This window comes from Phaenicophaeus curvirostris, chromosome 10 (assembly GCF_032191515.1).
Source record: "Phaenicophaeus curvirostris isolate KB17595 chromosome 10, BPBGC_Pcur_1.0, whole genome shotgun sequence".
Taxonomy (NCBI): Eukaryota; Metazoa; Chordata; class Aves; order Cuculiformes; family Cuculidae; genus Phaenicophaeus; species Phaenicophaeus curvirostris.
In genome coordinates, this window is record NC_091401.1 from 6,024,774 (window position 1) to 6,047,664 (window position 22,891).

Here is a 22,891-nt window from a genome sequence, read left to right on the forward strand (position 1 = left end):
TATACAAGTTCCCATTACAAGCATCTGCTCCCTGGCTCAGGGTTAATGCAAATACAAAAACACAGACTTCAGTAGCTCTTTAATGCGACCTGAGCTGCCACCTCCTAAGATGAGGTCTCATACGGCAGCTGCTGTGCACAAGCAATTCCCCATGGAGAAGTGGAAGCCACATGATCCAGCTCCAAGTACAGGCCAACATCAACTCAAGCCTGAAGCAAATGCTCTGGTTTCTTTTAGTAACTTTGATTTACTTTGCAGAGAGTCAGGTCAAACAGAGGTACAAGGCTTATACAAACTACCAATGCCATGACCGTACATCACTCGGTCCCAGAGGCTCTCCCTGTCTACAGAAGGAAATCAAGAAATCTGATGCCTCTGAATACAAAATTATAAAGCATGGTCAGAAGCAGCCAGTTTCCTTCTGTACAAAAGGGAAGATTGAGCTTTGCAGAACTGGTACCATCCTTCTAGGAACTGCAAGGCTTAATTCTGGACAACCTCAGCCAGTATTAGTCAAACACCAAGTGACTGAGTGGGTGTTTCAGAGGAAGGGTTGGGAACTTTTGATGAGCTTTTTTGGTTTTTTAGATATGACTTAATATGCAAGGATGGCTTTGTCTTTAAAATGCTAGCTTCCTCCTCTTTGGTGAGCTTGGATTAAAATAAAATGCCATAACCTTTGGGTCAATTTCCTTGGAATTTGTCTTCATATCATCACTGAAAGCGTTTACAAGAAGAGACAGGATCAAATGGCAGCATGTGAGGTATCCTTGGGGAAACATCAGGGAGCGGCAGTGCATTCAATTTGGTTTTACACATTTAGCTGCATAAGCCAAACTCAGATCAGTAACTAAGCCCAGATGAGAAAGACTCCAGGAAATTGGAGTTTGTTAAAAAATGGACAGTAACATACACAAGGGGATAGAGCTTCAAGGGTGGACTAGGACAGGAACATGGAGAAAATCACCAGCAGCACTCAGTATTTAAGGAACAGCAGCACCAGCCCCACCAGAGACATCCAGTGAAAACAGAAGGCAACTGTTGCTCTTCCCCAGTATCAGGGAAACCCGCAGCTGCTTAGGTAGTCTGGTAACTTCTACAGTCACACTTTTTCAGCCTTTGGCTCAGACACAACCAACTTAGATCTTGTCAAAAGAATGATGACATACGGTTAAGCCAAACTACCTTACACTGCATCTTCTGTTGGCCAACAGCAGATGCACAGACAGTTACAGGTTTCAATTTGCAAGTCAGCCATTTAATTGTGCCTGATCCTTTGTCACACCAATATGCATGGTAAGGCAGGTGCTGAAGATCATGCCAGTAAGACAATACAAGAGCATTTTAGATCTCTTCAAGCATTCTCACATGCAAAGTCTCTTCCCTAAAATTATGTTTCCCCTTAAGCTATTCATTTAATCAATTTGTATGTAATATATGTTCCTTTAATTTCTACACACACCACACTGGGCTCTAACTTAATGGGATATGGGACTGAATTGTTACCATCTTTTTTTAATAAAAAACACAACTAAAAAAAGCACCAACATCCATCTAAAAAACAGTATCATTTTTCCCTTTTACTCCCTAATACTAAACTTAACCCAAGCTTGGAGGTTTCATCTTTCCAGTGGCAATACCTACGAATCTAGGCTAGCCTTCCTCCATGGGCTGGGAGAGAAAGGAAAAGTTATGTCCAGTAGCAAAGAGGATTACAAAAATATACATATTTTTGGGAGAAGAGGAAGGCAGAACCTAGAGTCTGAACTCTGCTCAGGACAGTGGCATTGTAGTGTCCTCTCCAAAATGCTTTCACTACCAGTGCTGGTGGCTCCTCTTTGTTTCATTATACATAATCCTTCCCTGTGGAGGGGGCATTCTTTGGATAGCCTCGGCTGGGTGGATATGAAGTTTCTCTCCGTGGACAGGAGCAGCACAGAAATGATCCCCCCAGTATAGCCAGAGAAGCAGCTGCCCAGCCTACGAAGAGAGCTGATCCGAATTCAAACCTGGGGGAAAAAGAAGGAAGAAAGTGAATACTACAAGCAACGTCTCTGGATTATGGCATTAACATGTTCACACAAAGCAGAAGGGAGATGAAAATGGAAGTTGCTTCATCCAAGGCAGCAGTTCATCTAACCCTCAAAGCTTTGTACGCTGGGGGCTAGACCAGTTTACGTGGGGTTAAGGCCAGTTCAGTTTGCACAGCTGCAGCACAGCCAAGCTCTGGGCAAACCAGGACTCAAGCATTTAGTTGAAGAAAAATGCAGAAGTCAGAGCAGTTAAGTATCTGCAGAAAGCCAAGACTTAAGAGCCACATGGATACTGAGATCTGGTCCTCATGCTCTTTCTGCAGTTTAAAATCAACTCAGCTAGCTCAAATTACCCATCTCATTTTGAGCTGTTGTTACTAAAAACTAAGCCCTCTGAGCATCTGCCATGCTATGCCAGTTTTACATGAAATGAGTCAGTACCTGCTGTTGACAGGGGTGTAAGGGTCATAAAAGGCTCTAGCCACTCTGTTGCCATACCACGACGTGGCTACCAGTGCTGCCAAACCTGGACATGAAGGGAACACAATGTCATGATTTAAGAAAAAACAATCGACAAAATCACTGCAAAAATAAGCACATAGCAGAACCAGCATATAGAGTGATGCTGAGCTGCTGCTAGCCTGGGAAGTTCTGAGCTGTCACGTATCTCTGGGAGAGACAAGAAAGGATTTGAGGTTACCTACAGTTACATTGCACCAAAAGCAGGACGGCTGAACAGCCTTTCACTGACATAAGTTGTACAGGTGAAACCCAACTCTGCTAATAGAGATGGAAGGCATGCAGTCCATATAGAAAGAATAACAATAGCGCCAAAAGATGTATTTGATGCCTCAGACAGTGAGCAGACACTGTGCTAAGTCCACCAGGGATTTCCAAGCCCAAAATGCTTCTTAGAGCAAGCCTTCCCCTATCCTCTCAAATCCTATACAGGATAAACACCATTTAGGAAATCGCACATTTAACACTGAACACATCTGTATGTTACCAACCTGCAATGATGAAGATCACCCCACCAAAGACAGCCATGCGCATCTTCTTCACCTGGTCGTCTTCCATGCACTTCATGCATTTCATGCCAATCACAGCAATGAAAATAGCAACGAGGCCCACGAGTATTGCAGACACCATCAAAGCCCGAGTGGCCTGCAGACTGCCTAGAAGACATAAGGATTTGAGTTACTACAAAGAAAACTCAAAATACAAAGAGAAATTCAAATTACCGGGCTCAGTAACAGTGTCAAAATACTCTGCTCCCTATTACACAGGATTCAACCAAGACATTCCTTTTCAGCTTTAAGCTCCCAGACACTGTCATGCATTGGGATCAGAGGACTCAGCATCTTCCAAAATGCATAGCAAACAAGGGCATTCAGCTTTTTGTAGGAAATGACCTGGGAATTACCCTCAGACATCTTTTGTTCCTTGATCATTTGAATCTCAATTGGAAGGACATATCTGTTTATCAAAAGAAGTATTCAGATTTAGCCTCTACCTTGACAAAGCACTTAGGCACATGTTATAATATGAATAGTATCATACATATGAATAGTCCCACAGCATGGCCCCTTTATTGCTCAGCACACCCAAAACCTGTCCTACTGTCCTCAGCACCGATATAAGTTTTGTGCTAAATCCTCAGCTTGATTCCCAGAGTACAAAAAATCCAATTGCAACAAAAATAAGATTTTCCCAGCCAAGTGAATTGTGGGGTTTTTTTCCCACTACTTAAAATATTTAGCTTACTAGAGTCAGATATTCAAATGTTAAAAGTTTCTTGCGCTTTTGAATAACTGAAGCATGGGGTGATGCCTGCAGTGGGCAAGGGCAGGCAAGGGTTTTATTCCCCCCCACAGGTTCTCAGCAGTCAGACTCAATGTAATTTATCCAAGATTTGTTTTCATATTGACTCATCTGACGGCACACACACATTAACCCCATGTACGTCAGCTACTGAATTCAGACTTTCTTGGTACCAAAGGAGACGGGAAATAATGATATAAATTAAATCATTACTGGAAAAACACTCATATGACAAAGGAGAACACACCTGAACAGCAGTGAAATAAGAGCCTGAGTTTTATTGCCTAGCAAATCAGGTTTGTTTGAACAGAATGGACTTTACTATACAGTCCTGTTGAGGTCTGGGAACAAACAGGGATGGTTAATCAAAGGAACATGCTCCCAGGAGCGTGCTGTAACCAAGGCAAAAGCGTCCCCTGACAGAAGGTTACCCAGCAATGACAAACATAACAGTTCTACCCCAGTATCACCAGAACCTCTTCTCAAGCCTGGAGCTCACTCCTCAGAAAGCACACGGACTGCATTGTGCTAGAGCTCTGCAAAGCACTCCAAGTCTGGACAACTGCAGCTCTAAGACTTAGGCGTACAGAGCACCTGAAAACCCAGTCAGCACTGCTACTGTGAACCTATCAGAGCCCGTGCTACAACAACAACAGGCTCTTTGGCTCAACCTGAAACCCAGACAGGAATTCAAACCCGTTGCTGGCCAGGAGGCAAACACAGCTCCACACCTATCCCTCTGTAGCTGCTTTGCTACACTTTGCCCCCTGGCACTGCTTGTGTAGGAAAATTCTTGTGACCCTCCCCAACAAAAGGCTTTAAAGGCCATAGTTCTGCTTTAAAACACATCTGGATTTGACTTGAGACATGCAACCTTATTGTTCTGTAAATAGGTTATGAAGCCAGTTAAAAACAATACAATCAAAAGGCAAGATTCAGAGCAATAGGAAGTGACAGGCTTTCCTAAGAAGAGCCTCAGCTTTCTTGGGAAAAAGCCCACAATTAGCTTTTTTATTCATGTCCTCTCTCACTTTCTTCAAAGGGGAACAGGGACTCGCCTCTGCACTGCCCAGGTGTTAATCAAAACCCATCTGCTGCATTGATTACAGAAACCCATTTACAGGGCCATTTACCACAATCACAATAGCAGTAACCAAATACAACCTCAAGAAATTTCCCTCTCACATCATACATTAAACTTCAAAAATAAGTTCAAGTTTATAAAAGTTAAGCCAATTTTCAGAAATACTTCAGCTGACAAGTTACCCTCCAGACAATGCAATTCAACTACCACACATTTAAGGCTAAATTGTGCATTACAGCAGCAGCTCTGGAAAGGCCAACAGCTGAACACTACTAGTTCATGCCTTGTACAAGATAACATTGTCTACAGAGGTACCAAATCTGTTTCATCAAGTCTACAGTGAGTTGGACTTGAGACTCCTGCTGCAGAAGAAATTGCTTCATAGGAGAAGGTTTTGAAGAGTTATCATTTCCTATTTTCAGTTTCATGAAATATCTTAAATAACAAGAAAATTATTTATGAGGGTGGGAAGAGATCTCTTGCCTTCAAACACGGGAAAAAGCCTGAAAAAGTTTCTATGACGTTAGCAGGTTTCATAGCTAGGTCTCCTAAAATCTTCTCACAGGTGAATAAGTATTAACTTATGCACTTATTAACTGGATGCACACCAGGACAGCTTCGCATAAGCAGCTGAACAAAAAGCACCACTGTGAGCATTTCCCAGAGCTCTTTCAGCAGTGGATCCTGGATGGACAGTGATTCCCTGATCTCCTGCTCTCATCCCTCTCGTGCATGGCTCCATGGCGTAAGAGGACAGAAGTACTTAGGGAGCTTGCAGTGGGACAGAAGCAGGTTGGAGCATTTGCAGAACAGACTGTCCCTTTATCCCAAGAAGTTCTGATGTGACAAGGACTGTATTAGCCAGCCACCCTCCCCTCCACCCGGCCTGGCTGCCCTTTATTCATAGCATGCGCTGGGAGACAAAGCTTTTGTCTTCCTACCACTTTTGCAATGTGTGCAGTACACTGACTGCAGTTAATCATCATACAAGCTATTAGTTATTACAGACACATTAACAACCACGTTGTCAATGGAAGCCTCACATCCAGAGGCTTGAGAAGCCAGTTTATTAGTCCTGTTGTTCACACGGGCTTTTCCAGATGCATTAAAAATCCCAGATGATCTAATATTGCCTTAGCCTGCTAAACAGGAATGGCTAGCAACAACCAGGAGTACTCCACAGCAATTTAACTTTACAACTCATATCGTATTAGAAAGAGAGAGGATTTCCCCCACTCTTTCTCACCCACAGGAACAGGTAGCATGATGCTTGTAGCCTCCCAGGCAATACACTACAGCTTTTGTAAAGCCCAGGCAGTCTCAGGAGCCCTTGGGATAAGAAACAGTCCTGTACAAGGTGAGACAAGCTGGCCTGGCACCCAACGACAGCTGTCAGATGGCTACAATATTTTGTCAATAAAAAGCACTATTGACTCTGAAGCCAAGCCTTTTTATTGCTGGTTAGTAACAAGACCTGGCCTGAAAAGTCTAGAGCAAGAAAATGAGTACTGAAGAGGAGGCTTAACACTGAGGATGGTTAATAAACACACGAGTTCTGCAAGCTGTAAAATATTATTAAAACTCCACAAAAATGACACAGCAGCTCACACCTTTTCATGTGAGGAAACCTACTTTTTAAAGAAATACACTAACAGTTCTGACTTATTGTTAGTGGACTTGGACACAAAATACACGATGCAGTTTATCTGAAGCTTACATAAGCCTTTCCTTCCCACAACCACCATTACCTGACATAGAAGAAATTGCTGGCAACTGCTTAGTTATAAAAAACCACAGAATTTCACCAGCGCATGTTTAAGGTCATTTTTCTGTTATCACATTTCCTTATTTGTTCTGTTTATGTCATCTACATTAGAGAAAAACTGTTGTGCAAGTACCATGAGGTTTTTATTATGCTTGTTTGTAATGCAAAGTTGCTGTAATAGCTCTGTGTGCAGATTGTTTTCTGATAGAGATGCTCAGTGACTGCCTTGTTTGTATTTAAACTATGGACTTTTCCTTCCCTTCCCATGGGCCTCCACTCAACCAAGTGATAACAGAATACAGGTGACACAGATGACATGCAGCTCCCTCTAATCTCTGCAAGGGAAGTTCCCTAGGAGTTAGAAGCACCCCTGTAGCATAAGCAGCATGTTACACCATCTACCTCCAATGGAAGTCATCAGCCTTCAAAGCCTTAGCACTGGGGTTTCATGAAAGTTCAGTCTTCTGGAAGAAGTGAGATCTAAGGTCCTGCTGTTCTGTCCTGCTAGCATGCGAAAGTTACTTCTGTGCAGCAGGCAAGGGAATGAAGATCTGAGCAAACTGAAACAGCTTTAGAGGTAGCCAGCAAACATTTCTCAGTTTGCAGGCATTCTGGCTGGACCCAGAAGCCTGATAACAGCTTGGAGGTTTCACCCTCTTTATCAGTCCCTGCAAAGACCCTGCACGCTCATCGCCACCAGGTATTCCAATTTGGACTCCAAAAGCACCTAGCCACAAGTTCAGAAGACTATACAGGGGAATCGGGACAGGATGTAAACTCAGGAGTGTCATGTCTCTTGCACAAATGTGAAGGCTGGGAAGTCCTCACTGAATGTCCAAGACAAAAAAGGCAAGTTCTGTAGGTGACGATGGCCTTGTACAGCCTACACCAAAGCATATAAGGTTCAATGCCCTCCTGCAGTCACAGCAGAGAGCTTGCTGGTACAACAGGCAACACAGAACCACCATTTCCAGATTCCTTTCCAGGAGGAGACCTGGGCAGCCTGTTTTCCCACGAAGCCTGAAAATTCTCTTACCAAGAGATTTAGTAACACAGGCTACTAAAGCTGCTTAGAAGCTGCTTGTAGAGCAATAAAGCCAATGTATTGCAACAGATTTCCATCCTCTCTTTCAGGCACAACACGGCACCGCACAGAACAGCCTCAGTCACATTCCAAGTAACCCTCTACCCTCTCAAAGTGCGGCACAAGCAAGACTGTTTTATCACTCGATCATTATTTTTCACAAGGGACAGGGATTGAGAAACATGGGAGCAAATTAACCCTTAGCCCACATGAAAGCACAGATACCAGCAGGTTCTACCTGCTTACTCCAGATCTAAAGATGGAGAGATGACAAACTATTTAGACCCATTTGTCCCTCATACTATAGCTTTGTCCCTCCTCTGGGCCACCCTATCAACTCCCCCACCATCTAGGCAGGGCAGCAGTAACCTGAGCCTGAACCCTTCCTTCCCCCCACCCATCCTCTTCCTCAGCTCCCGTAAGAGGCTCAGCCAAAGTGGTAAAGACGTAGGAGGGAAAATTTCACGTTCCAGTGATGCTGTTTGACCCAGAGGGCACCCAAACCCTTGTTTACTTTCTGGGCTAGGGCACAAAAGCTCATTGTGGATGTACTAGGTTTGGTGATGAAGTGGTAGATGAGTCTCAGCTTGTCTCAAGCACAGAACCTCTCCCAGCAAAACCAAACAGGGCGATGAGTATCTTCTGATAAAACAGCCTCGACAGGACCCAGAACAACCTCTGCTCTGAACAGAGGAGCGCAGTTAGGTGGGGCTGAACGTTTCCAGAGACAGGTACACCAGGAGCCCTTCTCTCTCCTCTTTAAGACCCCAGAGGAGCACAAAGCTCAGCTGAGCTCCATGGACGATGCTGGAGGGCTACAAGAACAATGCTGAGTCTGTGCAACAAAGCCTTGTTGCAAGGGTGGCTTTTGTTGCTTCTATGTCTGCATGTGGCCACGCACTGCTTTTCACGTAAGCCAGCAAAACGCAGCCTTTCTACTGCCTGAATAGGAGCACTGACATAAGCCCTCAGCTGAACAGCTGCGGGAGAAGTGCCAGCATGGGTGAACTCCAGCAGTGCGGCCACTCGGGAAGCCGGAGCCCCCTCAGTTGGTTGTGGTGCCCATCACAGCTTGTGCCAAACCCCATCTCTGACACGCAGCATCACTCCAAGCAGCCAAACATCAACACACCACTAACCAAGTGCCTCTCAGTTGGTTGTGGTGCCCATCAGCTTGTGCCAAACCCCATCTCTGACACGCAGCATCACTCCAAGCAGCCAAACACCGACACATCTAGAGGAATGGCAATAGCAACCAGATTAAAAAAAAAAAAAAAGCTTGCTGTCGAAGCTCTCCGGCATCTCCACAACCATGAATTACTGCAGGTGCAAGGAGACTCAGTCCCTTCTACGGGGACAAAGTAATTACAGATCCGAGCCTCTCCCATCAGTGCATTAGACTGTGACGTGTTGCTGAGAGCATTCAGGGCATGTAAAGCTCTGGCAGGAAAGTGTGGCCAGGCAGAAGTTTCGGTCCCCATAGCTGTGCCACCATCACCATGACATACACTAACACAGGGAGCTTTTCATGCACCTGCACCTGTCCCAGGGTGCAGCTCTCAAACTGGGTATAAACCGGGATTATTTTTTTTACATTTCCACACAAAGCAGCACTGCTGGACCCTGCCCAAGCCTACGTGGCTGTACGACCTTGAATTCAGGGAGACCAGGCAGGAAAGACAGAGAAGGTGTGTGCCCCCTATGACCTGCTTTCATGTGGGAAAGGTGCAAGCTAAGCAAGCTCGGGTACCAAGGAACAGGGAGTCCTTTTAGCCGGCCCTCACCGACTTTCCCAACGAGGAAAACGTGCCCTGCGATTTCCACATTTCTTGGGGATTTTCAGGCAAGCGTTCCCTGCAGGGTCAGGGAACTTTTGTCCCGTAAGGGGACAAAACACCACTAACAGCTCAGCCCCGGTCCCCAGCACCTCACACCTCCCTCCCTCGTAGACCTGAAAAAGAAGAGCCCTTATTATTTGCAGGACAAAGGGGAGGGGAGCAGCTGGATTTCAGTTCTCAGCCATGAATATAGGGCAGGTCTGGAGGTCCTGGGGCAGGTTTTTAAGAGCCTGTTCAAGCCGGGCTCCACATCAGATTCTGCAGGCAGGTCTCATTCATTTACAGCACAAAGGGCTGCGGCTACACAGCCCCCAAGGCAAGTTTACCTTTCGCAACCCATCCAGGGGGTGGCTGGAGATTCCTCAGCCCTGCTGGCATCTTCGCCCCCGACCCCGAGTGCGAGATAAAAGGCTTGAAGCTGAGCTTATACATAATTACTACTCAAACCACTCCGGACTGTGTGCTTAGCCCAGCCCTGATTATCCACAGCCCCGCACCCAGTTAGTGAGTGCTAAGTAGGTGCATCGAACTCCTGAGGAGAGTAATTTGCACCTCTGGTAGCTGCAGAGTCCACGAGAGTTCGGGTCGGGTCAAGGGAGCAAAGTGACTGATGGGTGCTAGGAAGGAAGGTGGAGCCCGAGTTTCAGTAGGTGACACAAAGGAAGGGTTGGTGGCAACCTAACTCGGGGATACTCCCCATGGTCCTCGGTTAATGGGAGACTGCCCACTCACTCCTTTGGGAAAGAGAAGGTGATCAAGGTAGTAATTATTATTTTATTATTTAGGGAGGGAGAAAAATTAAGGCGTTCCAGGACATTACTGGACTCAGGATGAGGGGAAAGATACTGAGAATAAGATGATGATTTTTTTTTTTAAGCACCTTTGGGTGTCAGCATCAGTTAGATCTCTACTCTGGCTCTCTAGACACAGCCCTCAATGGGGCTCCAGCTCGACGCAGCTCAACAACCACCCAGCAAGCCAGGCTGCACGCATGAGATGCTCTGTCCTAGGACAGCGAACCTAAGAGACCTAGAGATTAGCCTTCACACACTGGTCTGCCTAAAAGCTACAGGCAGCGCTACCTGGGCTTAGAGTCCAGCTCACCTGCCGACCCTTTGCTCCAAAGTCCCACGGGAGCAGCAAGGACTTCCTTAGAGAACAAGGGACCAAAACCGTCAAACGAAAAAAAAGAAAGAAAAGGATCCCTGCTCGAAAAGCCAATTTCAGCACCGCTGATGAACTTCGCTTTCCGCGGAGCTGCGCCGAACGAAGGCAGCACCTGCCTCAGTTCCAACAGCCAAAACCTCTAGTTGGCAATCACAGCGCTTCCCCGAACACACGTGGAGGGTCTGACCCTTCCCACCCCACCACGGTTTTTCGGGAATAGGCAGCCGGCTTGCGGGCAGGGGGCTGCGGGCTGCGCTTCAACAGGAGCTGCAGAGCCCCGGCTGCCTCAAGGAATCGGGGGAGCCGCCCTCAGCCCCGGCACGGAGCCCCGAGAGATGCGCATCCCAGCCCCGACGGGACGGGGGGCACCGAGAGGACTCGGGACCCCTTCACCCCCGAACGGGCAGGCAACGGAGCCCCAACGGGACAAGGACCTTGAGACCCGACGGCACCGTCGCACCCACTGGGACGGTCGCTGAGCGCGGGGAGGGAGGGGACGGGCCAGACGACGACACGGGGACAGCAGGACCGGCATCCCAGCGCAACCGTGGGGGTAACGATGCTCCCCCGGAGCCCCAGACTGGGAGGCGGCGGGGCGGCCCCGACGGGACGGGCGCCCCAACACCCCCGGCCCCGACTTACCCTCGAGCTTGAGCAGCGAGTCGTACACCTTGCACTGGATCTGCCCCGTGCTCTGCATGGCGCACGACATCCACAGCCCCTCGTAGAGCGCCTGGGCCGTGACGATGTTGTCCCCCGCGTAGGATGCCATCTTCCACTGGGGCATGGCGGTGCTGATGATGATGCCGATCCAGCCCAGGAAGGCCAGCACGAAGCCCATGAGCTGCAGTCCCCCGCTGGCCATGTCTGCGGGGAGCCGGGGTTGGGGCGCTGGGGGGGTCACCGAGGGAGCGCAGCCAGCCCCGCACTGCCGCCCGCGCGCCGCCCCGCGCACCTTTTAACGCCGCGCCGAGGGCGCCCCCTGGCGGCGCCGGCCCCGCCCCGCCCCGCGGGGCTTCTCCGCGCTGCCCCCGCCTCCCGCCGCGCAGCAACAAGGGCCCCCGCCCCGGCTGGGGGACCCCGCGAACGGCCCTTCCCCTCGCTGCCCCCCCCGCGGTGAAACAGGCGGTGGGAGCGTCCTTTCTGCCCCCCACGGGGGTGGTTTGGCACCCTTGGAGGTTTTCGCACCTCCGAAGGGCGCGCTGGTTGTGTTGGTGGGTGTCCCCCCTCCACGGGTGGGGGCCCTGAGAGCACAAACCCGCCCTCACCTTCCGTGGGTCTCGCTACCTGTTGTTCTCCTTCATCTTCATCTGGAGCGGGTCCAGAGAAGAGCAACAAAGCTGGTGAAGGGGCTGGAGAACAGGCCTTATGAGGAACGGCTGAGAGAGCTGGGGGTGTTTAGCCTGGAGAAGAGGAGGCTGAGGGGAGACCTCATTGCTCTCTACAACTACCTGAAAGGAGGTTGTGGAGAGGAGGGAGCTGGGCTCTTCTCCCGAGTGACAGGGGACAGGACGAGAGGGAATGGCCTCAAGCTCCGCCAGGGGAGGTTCAGGCTTGACATCAGGAAAAAAATTTTCACGGAAAGGGTCATTGGGCACTGGCAGAGGCTGCCCAGGGAGGGGGTTGAGTCACCTTCCCTGGAGGGGTTTAAGACACAGGTGGATGAGGTGCTGAGGGACATGGTTTAGTGATTGATAGGAATGGTTGGACTTGATGATCCCATGAGTCTTTTCCAACCTTGTGATTCTATGATTCTATGACATACGCTTACCTTTTCAATGAAGACACCCTCCCTAAACCAGCAGGAAAGCTGCGTTGGTCCCACCTGTCCTGCTTGTGTCTGTGTGACCTACCTGTCCCAGTCCACCCCAGTCCACCCCAGTGCCACCACTACAAGCAAGGGCAGGGGGACATTTCCCACCTGGCAGACTCACTGCCGGCTCGCCGGGCATGCAGTATGCATGAGAGTAAACTGCTGCAGAAGAAGCGATAGAGAAGTCATGGAAATTGTCCAGGGCATGATTTTAAAGGGCTTTCAAAGAGGCAACTGAGCAAACACTCATCATCCATGTATAAATGCTGCCAGGACCCTAAATTCAAAGTTTTCAATCTTCCATTGTAGTGAGGATGATGTACTGTACAGCTTTGCATTACTGGGTGTCTCTCAAAGGTGAAATTTTGATTTTTGAATGCTTCAGTGATTTTACTAAGGTTTGTTGAACAAGGGGATTACAGACCAGGAAGCAGTGTCCTCTTTCTCGGGTGTGTATTTGCTCAGTTACTATAGTTGCCCTTTCTCCTACGTGAATATTTGAATATCGACAGATCTGGACTCAGAATAGGCGGGGTGAGGAAATACTGTCTTCTTCACAGCGCTCAGGGAGTTGTAGCATGGTCTGGGTGGTGCTGCCTTCACCACGGGCTGGATGGAGGGGATGTTCAGCCTAGACCTGCTGTAATCCTAAACTCAGATAAACAGGTGATAATTACTGATAAAGGTCCTGCTGGCAGTAGGGATGGGGTTGTATTGTTTTGACACCGTGGTTTGCTGCGTTCTGATGATTTAGGAGATTTTGCTGGAGCTGCTTCCTGAGATTTGCAAACAGACAAACAAACAAACTCCTGATTACCTGACCAGTCCTGCGCAATGCCAGGGGTCAAAGGGGAGAAAAGCAACTGCAATCTCACCACACCAGGCACAGACAAAGCAAGGCTGGTTTGCTCTGAAAACACTTGCGGCTGCCAATCCCCACTGTCAGGGCAGCAGTGCTGGTGTGGCGAAATCCATTCTAGTTACCTGGTAGGAAACTTTACTAATCGTGTCCTTTTTCTCTTGCAAAGGCATTGAGAAGCTGTGGATCTGCAGCTGAAGAAATGGTGTTTTCCTGGGTCTCTGTGAGCCATGTTCTTTTTTTTAGGTTTGGGATTGAAGAGGAAAGCAGCAAAGTAAACCTTGGCAACGCAGAGATAACAAAGTAGATGCATCTCTCTGTGTATTCATCAAGAACTCTGCTACAGGGAGTAGAGAAACCAGGGTGGTGCTCTTTATTGGAGCTGGTCTGTGGAAGAAACAATTCCTTACCCGATGAAGAGGCAGGGCAGAAACTTCTGTGAACTTGAGGGAAGCAGGGTTAGGAGTGTCTGGATTTGATCATTGATGTCTGGGTAGTCATATCAGTCCGATATGTCCATCTGCAAAGGAATGTATAGTGTTCACAGGTGTTTCAGTGTGCTGAACTGACTCATCCTTGCCTTGATCCTCCTGCCACCCTCAGACAGATCAGGCAGCTTCTTGCTGACTCCTGCAGCTGAAGTCAGCTCTGGACAGGGGTACAATATCCAAACGCGCTTTTAGCAGATTTAGATCCTTTGATTAAAGGCTCTAAGCGGCCAGGAGGGGAACAGAAATGTTTTGTGTGGGGAAGGACTTGGGCATTCTACTGAACCCTCTAGGACACTACAGGGAGGAGTCCTGGGTAGCACTGATCTGACTTCACTTGCACTGGGGGAGACATCAAGAGTGGTCTTGAGGAGATGCATTGTAGCAGGCACGCAGGCATGTGCTGCCTGGTGTGGCACTCTGACTATGTTGCTGACTCTTGGAAAGACTACAATCCATGCCCATTCTGTACTTGAGAAAAGCTGGGCTTATGGTGTGTCCTGGTGGAACCTTTGGGCCAGTTTGCTGATCTGTCCATAGTGTGAATCTGCCTGCCTGAATATACAGGACACCATGCACCCTCAGTTCCTTAGCCTTCCAGAAGACCATGGAGCTTAGATTGATAACATCCTTATTATGTGAGTGGTGCTGTGGGATTACAGTCTGCGTCTGCCTGGAGATGGGTGCTGTGTTCCTGAAGGCCTGTACAGCTGTCCCATTACTCCTCTGTCCATGATGGATGCTACACTGGGCAATGTGAAGGCATGAAAGCTTAACAGAGTGGCCTCAGGTCAAAAAAGGCCAATGACAGGCAATACTGAGATACACCCGTGTGATCCTGGACCTCCCCTAGTCCACGTAAGCTGCAGCCCAGGCTGTTTCCTGTGCCTTTGAGCACACTTTCTAGGCGCAAGTTATGTGTCTGCACCTTACTTTGTGGAAGAGAAAGCTTGAAAACAAGTTGCTTATGTCTCTTTGACCATCGGGTGCTCTTGACAACTCACATGAACACTTTGTGCACAGAGTCCCAGCTTCATGAACACTCAATTTATATTTTGCTTTTCAGGGACAATATGAGGTTGATACTTATTACTCATATTTCATGAAGGATTTCAAAACCCAGCAACTCTTTCTGTGGACATCACAAGGAATTTACACAGTGAGATAAACACTGAAACTCTGCTTTCCCCCTTCATCACTCATCAGTGTTCTCAGCGCTCTGGAATTTGCTGAGAACTTTACAGCATCCCTAAGAGCATCAAGTCTCCTCTTCTGGATTTCCTTCTTTCCTTTGAGACATGCAATATCTTCTTTGTTTTCTTTAGGTTATTTTCTGCACTGGTTTGATGGGCAAAATGAACCCTCTCTTTACTCAATAGTCACTGCCTTTCTTTCTCTGCCTAAGATTATTATTTTTTTTCTCACTGAAAGTCACAACGAGTTTTCACTCTTTTTTTTTTGCTTACCTTTTCTACCTGACTTTTGGGAAAATACCATTCTTTCGTATCATTAATCTCGGCTGAAAGACCTGGGTTTATCCAAGGTGTCGCAATCTCCTCTGTATTCTTTAGGCTAAAGGTACTCCAGTACTGACAGTCCTTAATGACTGGCCTGTTCTTAAGTAAACATGTGAGTCTTCACTTTTTGCCCTTTACAAAAGTGGAATCAGTTGAGAAGAGGTGTGTCTATAAGGCAGCTACTGAAATCAAACTAGAACATCTTAGTCCACAGGTAGACAGACTCCTTTAATTGTTGATAGAGATTGTCCTCGTGCAACAGTCCTTGCTGCACTGAGCAAATGCTTCACATCTTGGTCATGTCACTGCTTTGGGTGGTGTCAGCCAGACAAGCAGCCTCACATCCATACTCAGCAGAGATCTGTGCACTGTGGGTAGTAGATGATACCTGTTTTCTTTTCTGGCAAAAACAAGCTGTAACACTTGCCAGAACTAGCAGGTGAGCAGCCTGGTTTTCTCAGACATTTTTTTTGGGGGGAAAGTCTCACTGCGCAATGCCTGTGTTTGGGGAGCACAGGGTTGCTTGTGATTCTCTGTCCTGGTGTCCCCTAAAACGGGCCCCCAGGCTACCCTGTGTTCATCCTTGAGCTAAACCTGATGTATTTGGGGGAAACGTCTCATTCTGATTTTAAGTTATTATAAGTATGGGCAGGTATGCAGAGCAGGCAGAGCTGCACGATCCTTGTTTCAGAGCAAAGACACAAGCTCCATATCTGGACCAGAAAATGGGAATTGTCAGACAACATCAGCCCAGCCTGCTGTTTCTGGTGGGACCAAGTTGTAGAGCCAGGGGATAACACAGCACATGGTGCCACTACCCCAAGATGTGTTACAGCCCACCCTGATCTATGTCTGAATATATCCTGATCCGGTGCCAGTACTTTTAACTTTAACTTTGCTCACTTGATGTTTCCTCTGTAAATTTAGCTGTTTGTTTTTTGAAAATTCTGACACCTGCAGCACCCTGCAGCAAAGAGTTTTGCAGGTTTACTCTGTGTTACACAGGGAAGTACAACATCTGGTTTCTTTTGAGCCCTATGACTTGCCATTTTATTTGATGTCCTCAAGGTTCTGGGGACAAAGATCAGACTGGTGGGACCACATGCATTTAGCTCTGGTTTACATTGTCTATAGAAATCTTAAAATGATTTTGTTTATCTGCAGGCTGCTTTTTCTTCTCTTTCCCACTTACTCCACAGTTCATCTAGGAGAAACACTCCTGCTGAATCCTAGCTCCACATGCTCTTTTGCAGGCAGTGCCCAGGTGTCTTTGCCCAGATGTCAGGAGGATGTAAGGCTGCTGCAAATCTTCCTTAGAATTAGGCAGGATTGTGTCCAACCCAGTCTGCAGTGAGGGGTAGCCGTAGTGTTTGACCATGGTATCAGCTGAAGCAGCCAAAGATCACATCTTGCAGGGCTGCAAGGCACAGGAGCACAAAGAAAGCTTAACCCTTCATCAGCTGCTAGCTATTGTAGAACTGCCATTCAGCACAAAGTTTTAAAAAAAGTTTGTTGGAGAAGACCTCCTCCAAATGAATCTTATTACCTAAAAGGCAATAGGATAGTGAATAGCACCAAACCTAGAGCTTTTCCCTGTACACCCTAACTGAAATTTCCATTTCCAGGAGGAAAGCCCAGATTTCCTTTTTGGAATTGAAATTTGGGGTTGATGGAGACAGCATCAGTTAGAGGGCCTGATTGGACTTAATTGATACTGACTACACACAGGGAATGTATTGTGAAAATTGGAAATGGGCTGTATGAATTATTCCTTCTGAAATGTTGAGGGTCAGAAACAGCATAAACGTCTCTGTGTTTGATCAGCAGACATGACTTGGAATTCCTAATCTGCTGGAGATAAACCAAGCTAATAATCAACCCTGTTCTTGCAGTCATTCAGACATTTATGTTTCCTCATGGGCTGTAATAAAGCTACAGTTTTGGGAGTAGTTTACTCTTCACATGATGGATTTCATCTGGCTCTATTTAAAATGTGCTTCTACGTAACAACACACTGAAGTTGCATGGGGCGGGAGACTGGCTGAACTCCTGGCTTCTCCTCCAAAACATCCTCCAGTGAAGGCTCTGGAAGGTATTCTATCTCCTCCCTGGCTTCTCAGTTTTCACCGGTTGCTTCAGTTTTTTTCTCCTCTCCCGCATCAGCAACCCACAAATGACCACAAGGCCTGAGACTGTCCCTCAGAATTCCCCTAAACACTGAAATCCTTCTGTAAACAAGTGGTTTTGGCATGTGTAAAGCTGCACCTTGTGTGTTACTACCCTGAGCTCACCAGGCTTGACTGCTTGTCAAGGCAAAAAACTGCTGAGAAATAAAGCTGGTCCTGCATTTGGTTGCTCATGTGTTGTTTTCCAAAGCAATACTGGAAGCTGTGATAGAGATTCCATGGCATGAAACCTATCCCATGGAGGCCAAGAGATTTGACCCATATGCTAAGTTTTATTTTGCTTTTGATTTATCTATTTTAGGATTGTTCTTTCACTGGACACCCTGTACCAGGAACCAGATAGAAAACAGAAGTCAGACACAATCAAATTAATGAAACAATGAGTTTCACAGTACTAGAGACTTAACGGTGGGAAAAGCAGGGAGTTATTACACTTCCTTCTGCATGCAAGAAGCTCTATGTGATATCAACAAATGTCTTTCTCAAAATGTATGAAACTAATCATGAAGTCACATAAAGAGAAAGGTGTGATGTGGCATCTAGGGGAGAAGATCAACAGTGAAGTGGCACATGGAGAATGTGCTTTCTTGGAAGGTTCAACCACAAAATGCAGCCACTTTCCCCACCGTGTGCCACTAGGGCCAGGTAGAGCACAGCAGCATCTGGTGTCAGCATCCCAGGGCAGGAAAGGGAGGAATAAGAATAAGCAAGACCCGAGCCTGACTAAGAGCGAGAAGGAGGCAGATCTATGTGTGTGTGTGAGTGTCATACTTATTTCATGAGCCGTGAGAGATGCACACCAAGGTCCTGACAACATGTAATTTATCCCCGATATCATACATGGAAGAGATTTCTAAGTGCAATTAGGAAAACATTTGTTAGATGCTCCATGAAAAGGGCTTTGTGAAGACCTAACCCCTGGAATCCAGACATCTTGTTTACTCTCACCATGTTCCTGATGCCTGCAAGGTCTTCATCCTGATCCTCCAGGGACCAGTAATAGCAGGGATCATATTTCTACCCATATCTCACAAACTCTCCACTAGGGACTCAGCAGCGGGTGTTGTCTGAGCTCTTGTATGAGCTGATGGCCTAGTTACTGAATGAATTTTATGAGACTGGCAAGAGTCTGATCATCTTCAGGATCAGCACTGAAATTTTTTTCTCTTTGGAAGAACTTTGTTTCATTCTTCCTGAAATGAGATGAAGGAAGGAAAGGGCATTAGAATGATATAATAAACAGATAGAAGGAGGAAGAAAAGATGCTTGATGACTGGATTTGAAGTCCTCTGCAGGAACTGCTGTTAAGGCAATACTGAAGGCAGAGTTACCTCCATGAAGCTGGAGTTACTACCATTTATGTTGCTCACCCAGTGAGCAACTAAGCCATCAAGATCAAGTACCTGTGAGTCTGGTTTTGGGGCAACCTTCATGTCAAGGAAAAGCCCAAACTGTAGTCAGCATTTCAGAGCTTACTTAAAGATTCCCATCACAGGGTATGGCTATGTCTCACCTTTTTGTGCCTGAATCACAACTCTTCATTTCCTCAGCCCTTATAACACATCAGATAATCAGTGCTGGAAAGATAAAGTGAGCCAGGGTCCTTCCTGGAAAGACTCTGGCATACACTGCTGCAAGATTTATAGATCAGACTGTTCAGGGGCAATGTAAAGGCTAGGAGATGAGGTTTCAGCTCTTTTATAGGGGTTGCTGAACTTAGCCTCTTCTGCATATTGCTAGGTATACCTCAGAAGATCCATAAGACCTAACCTATTTGAGAGGTACTTGGGTATTGAAACAATTCAAGATACAGAGATTACTGTGCTATAGGAAATATTATGACAAGCCTGAACCAGTGAATAGTTGCTCAGCATCCTCACAGATATGTTGACCCTGTACATCCATTCTCCAACAAGTCTCCAAAGCGAGAGAAGGAGTAGGATGGGATTTATAAGTATTAATGTTCAATATGCTTCAGGCCCCTTTAAGACACTGTAATCAGATACAGGTATTTTCGAAGCACTGTGTAGCTGCTGTTGTGACAAACAGGGCTGGATTTTCCTGTGGGGAGCAAGGCCATACAGTTAAAGAAGTCTTTAAATGTGACGGGTTATTCTAGTACTTATGTGGGAATTAAACTCTTGAAAATCCTTTATTAAGTGCAAAATGCATCTGCACTGGAAGCAGAGCTTGTGCATGCACGTGTGTGCAAAGCAGAGGAGGAGAGAAGGAGCTTCTCCTCTGGACAGAATTTCTAACACACCCTTTATCGTTTGGAGTGGGAGAGCGCATTGGCAACTCAAGTTCATATTTCAATGCCTAGAGGGAGGTTAAAACCCCAGTTATCTGGCTGGAGGCCAGAGGCTGGAGGTGCTTTTCTGTGTGTCTGTGCTCATGAAAGCTCTCCCTTAACCCAATGTACACAGAGGCTTTGCTGACGGGTGGTTCAAGAGCACTGGGGTGAGCCCACACCCCAGTTGATGAAGAAGGCACAAACAAAGCCTAAGCCAAAAGCAGTCAGAGAAATTATCTCCATCAGGAGAGCTTAGATGAGGAACAGCACATCTCCATAATGAACAGAAAGGGGAACTGAGCCCTAGGTGAACTACAACCACCAGGGCACAATAGGGACAGAATAGGAGAAAGAGGGAGCAGACACATTATGCTCTCCTTTCCTAGTGCACAGAGAGACTCCTGTGTGGAGGAGAGAACAAGACAGGAGAAAGAAGGGGAGAGGAGGCCTCTGAAGACACTCCCTATATAAATGCCTTGGGCAAAATGAGCACTGGAGGCTGAAGTCACCTGCCTCCTGTTCCAGGGCTGGGACAGCAGCTCTATTCACATCTCCCTGTTCCTCAGGGAGCTTCTGTCAAGGATTAGGCTGTCCCTCCTCTTCTGCCTCTTCCTCCATGATTTTGTCCTCCAGCCTACACCACAGCTTGGCTGCAAGGTGAAGGCAGAGAGGCAGAGGGTGATGAGTTGTATGTGAGCTGTGAGGGGCTGTGCTTGCACTAGTTTTCTCAGCAGCAAGGACAGAGGCATCCCTGCCCTGTCCCCTACCCATGCAGGGCAAGAGTTGGAGCAAAGGGGTGGCCTCATGGCAGTCTTTGGGGCGTTTGCAGTTGTCTTCTCCTCCTTGCCAAAGCCCAGCTGGGCATGGAAGTTGCAGTGCCTTGTAGAGGGGGCAGACCTGGGGGTCACAACCCAAGAGCTCTTTAGGGAAACTCCTTGAACATCCCGTACCCAGGCCTCACCCACATTCACCTAACCAGGTCTCAAAACTGTCCCGTGCTTATGGGCTGTGAATCACAGCAGTTATTGCCCTTCTTGCGTTTTTATAGCCAATCAAACATCCTACTACCAAACTGTGCATTTCTAATGCAGTATTTACTTTAATCCTCTCCATGAGGAGTTTCCTAGAGGGTCTTTCATCACTCTCTGATAAGCAGGTTGATGAACAGGAGCAAAGGACACAGAGGTCTAAAGCGGATGTATCTTGTGAAGTGAGTCATAGGAGGGGTTGGGTTTCAGCCAGGAGAGCCTGCAGGGTGAAATGCACGTACAGTGTCACCTCTCACTAGGGCTATTGGTGAGCCCAGTTTCTGAGAAGCAGCCACTGGGACAGAGACACAATGCAAACCTCTTCCACCACAGGACCTTACTTCCTTTGCTTTTCCCTGATACTGTGGAAAGAGCTAAATATTCACCCTACTTTCACTTCCCTTCCTGTATGATTGTGATCAGCGGCACAGACCTTGTGTTTTGCTTGCATCCTATCACCTTTGCATCAGGGCACGGGAGAGTTCAGGCTCACACTGGGGAAAACTTGCTTGGATGAGGATGATGCTGTCAGGATGTGGCAGGGCATCAACAGCGCCCAGGGTGCCTGGGGACAAGGACAATTCACTGGAACTACTGACATGCCAAGAAAAGGTGTGTCTAATTCATTGACCAGCTCCTCTGTCTCTACACGCCTGCGTGAAGCTGGTATGCAGCAACGGCACTGTGTGTTCTCGGTGGCTGCTTTCAGGAAACCCGAGTGATCATGCATGTTTTCACTGATAAGGATCTTACCACTCCCATGCAGAGAGTGCTGCCCTGTGTTAAACAGGAGCAGGACTGTGACTCCTCTCTCTCCATCACTTAGTCAGTGCCTCAGTTTCCCCAGCTGTAAAGTAGCGTTAGTAATACATAGTTGAGTTTGTGTTTCTCAGATGTGGGATTTCATAGGCAGCTATAAAAGAAAGTCTATTGTACTGAAGAGAAGTTACAGAGTACTTTGAAAGCCTAAAAAAGACTGTATTGAAATGCTTATTTTATTTCTGTTACATTGGACTGATGGAAAAAAACTGCTTTAAGAGAGTGTATGCAAGCATCGTATCTATGTGTATGGTCTACACATGTGCACACACACACACACACACACACAGAGTTTTTACTTAGCAATCCTTTAAGCCCATATCTACTAAAAAATAACTTTGCTTTCCTGTTTTCTTTTAATCCTATACATTGCCTACTTGAAAAGTTACAGGCTTCTCAGAAATCTTACCGCTTTCCTTAGGGTTACCAAGCTAACTCCGAGCTAAATACTGGAGTTTTGTGACCGTATCAGCATGTCTGGAGTGGCACATTCACATGCAATATTCTGTCTTTCATTTATGTAAGCATCTCATGTCCAAGGATCACTGCTTTGGAGATAAAGGCAGTTAGAGGCCACAGATGGTGGTGAATGAAGCAGGAAAATAGAGGGGGTATAACCAGCAGGGAGGAGAGGGGAGCATTGGGCAGGCAAGCCCGTAGAGTCTTCCACAGCAGCAGAAGAGCTCTTAGGGAACTCCATCCCAAAGCTCTCCATCACCTCTGTGTCCTCAGCTGTGCCCATCAGACAAGCTCCTGGCCCAGAACACAATAACTGCTCCACTGACTGCATACTCACAGTTAGGTCTGTATTTCCTGCATCAATGTGAAGCATCACTGCTTTTGTCTTGCTCAAAGTCCTCTGCTACACTGTATATTGGACGCTGTGGAAGCAAAGGGAGGACACAACCTGCATGCAGGACTGCAGCCTCATTGGGGAGTTGCTGTGAGAATGATTTTGTAGATGGATGAAAACCAGCTATGATCTTCCCAAGAGTGGCAGTAGTTTCTATCACTCTCTGTGATACAATGCCTTTGTTTTTAACAGAGATCACAGACCATCTTGTGTTAATGAGTAATCAAAGCAATTGACCAGTAC

General features: G+C 47.1%; 1 protein-coding gene across 1 annotated transcript; it reads right to left on the reverse strand.

Moving 5' to 3' along the window:
• Nucleotides 1–222: 222 nt before the first annotated feature.
• CLDN1 (claudin 1) lies at nucleotides 223–11,700 on the reverse strand. Its single transcript, XM_069864590.1, has 4 exons — nucleotides 11,435–11,700; nucleotides 3,044–3,208; nucleotides 2,475–2,559; nucleotides 223–2,009 (listed from the first exon to the last, which is right to left on the reverse strand). The coding sequence occupies exons 1-4, from the start codon at nucleotides 11,655–11,657 to the stop codon at nucleotides 1,847–1,849; spliced, it is 636 nt and encodes a 211-aa protein (XP_069720691.1). The 5' UTR covers nucleotides 11,658–11,700; the 3' UTR covers nucleotides 223–1,846.
• Between the last annotated feature and the right edge of the window lie 11,191 nt (nucleotides 11,701–22,891).

What these genes read in the sequence shown, in the direction of transcription:
- CLDN1 (XM_069864590.1), bottom strand. Translation starts at nt 11,657, where the DNA reads ATGGCCAGCGGGGGACTGCAGCTCATGGGCTTCGTGCTGGCCTTCCTG. An exon ending in CTCGCTGCTCAAGCTCGAGG is followed by an intron (nt 3,209 to 11,434) that starts GTAAGTCGGGGC and finishes TATGTCTTCTAG; the next exon opens with GCAGTCTGCAGGCCACTCGG. An exon ending in GGTGATCTTCATCATTGCAG is followed by an intron (nt 2,560 to 3,043) that starts GTTGGTAACATA and finishes CTTCATGTCCAG; the next exon opens with GTTTGGCAGCACTGGTAGCC.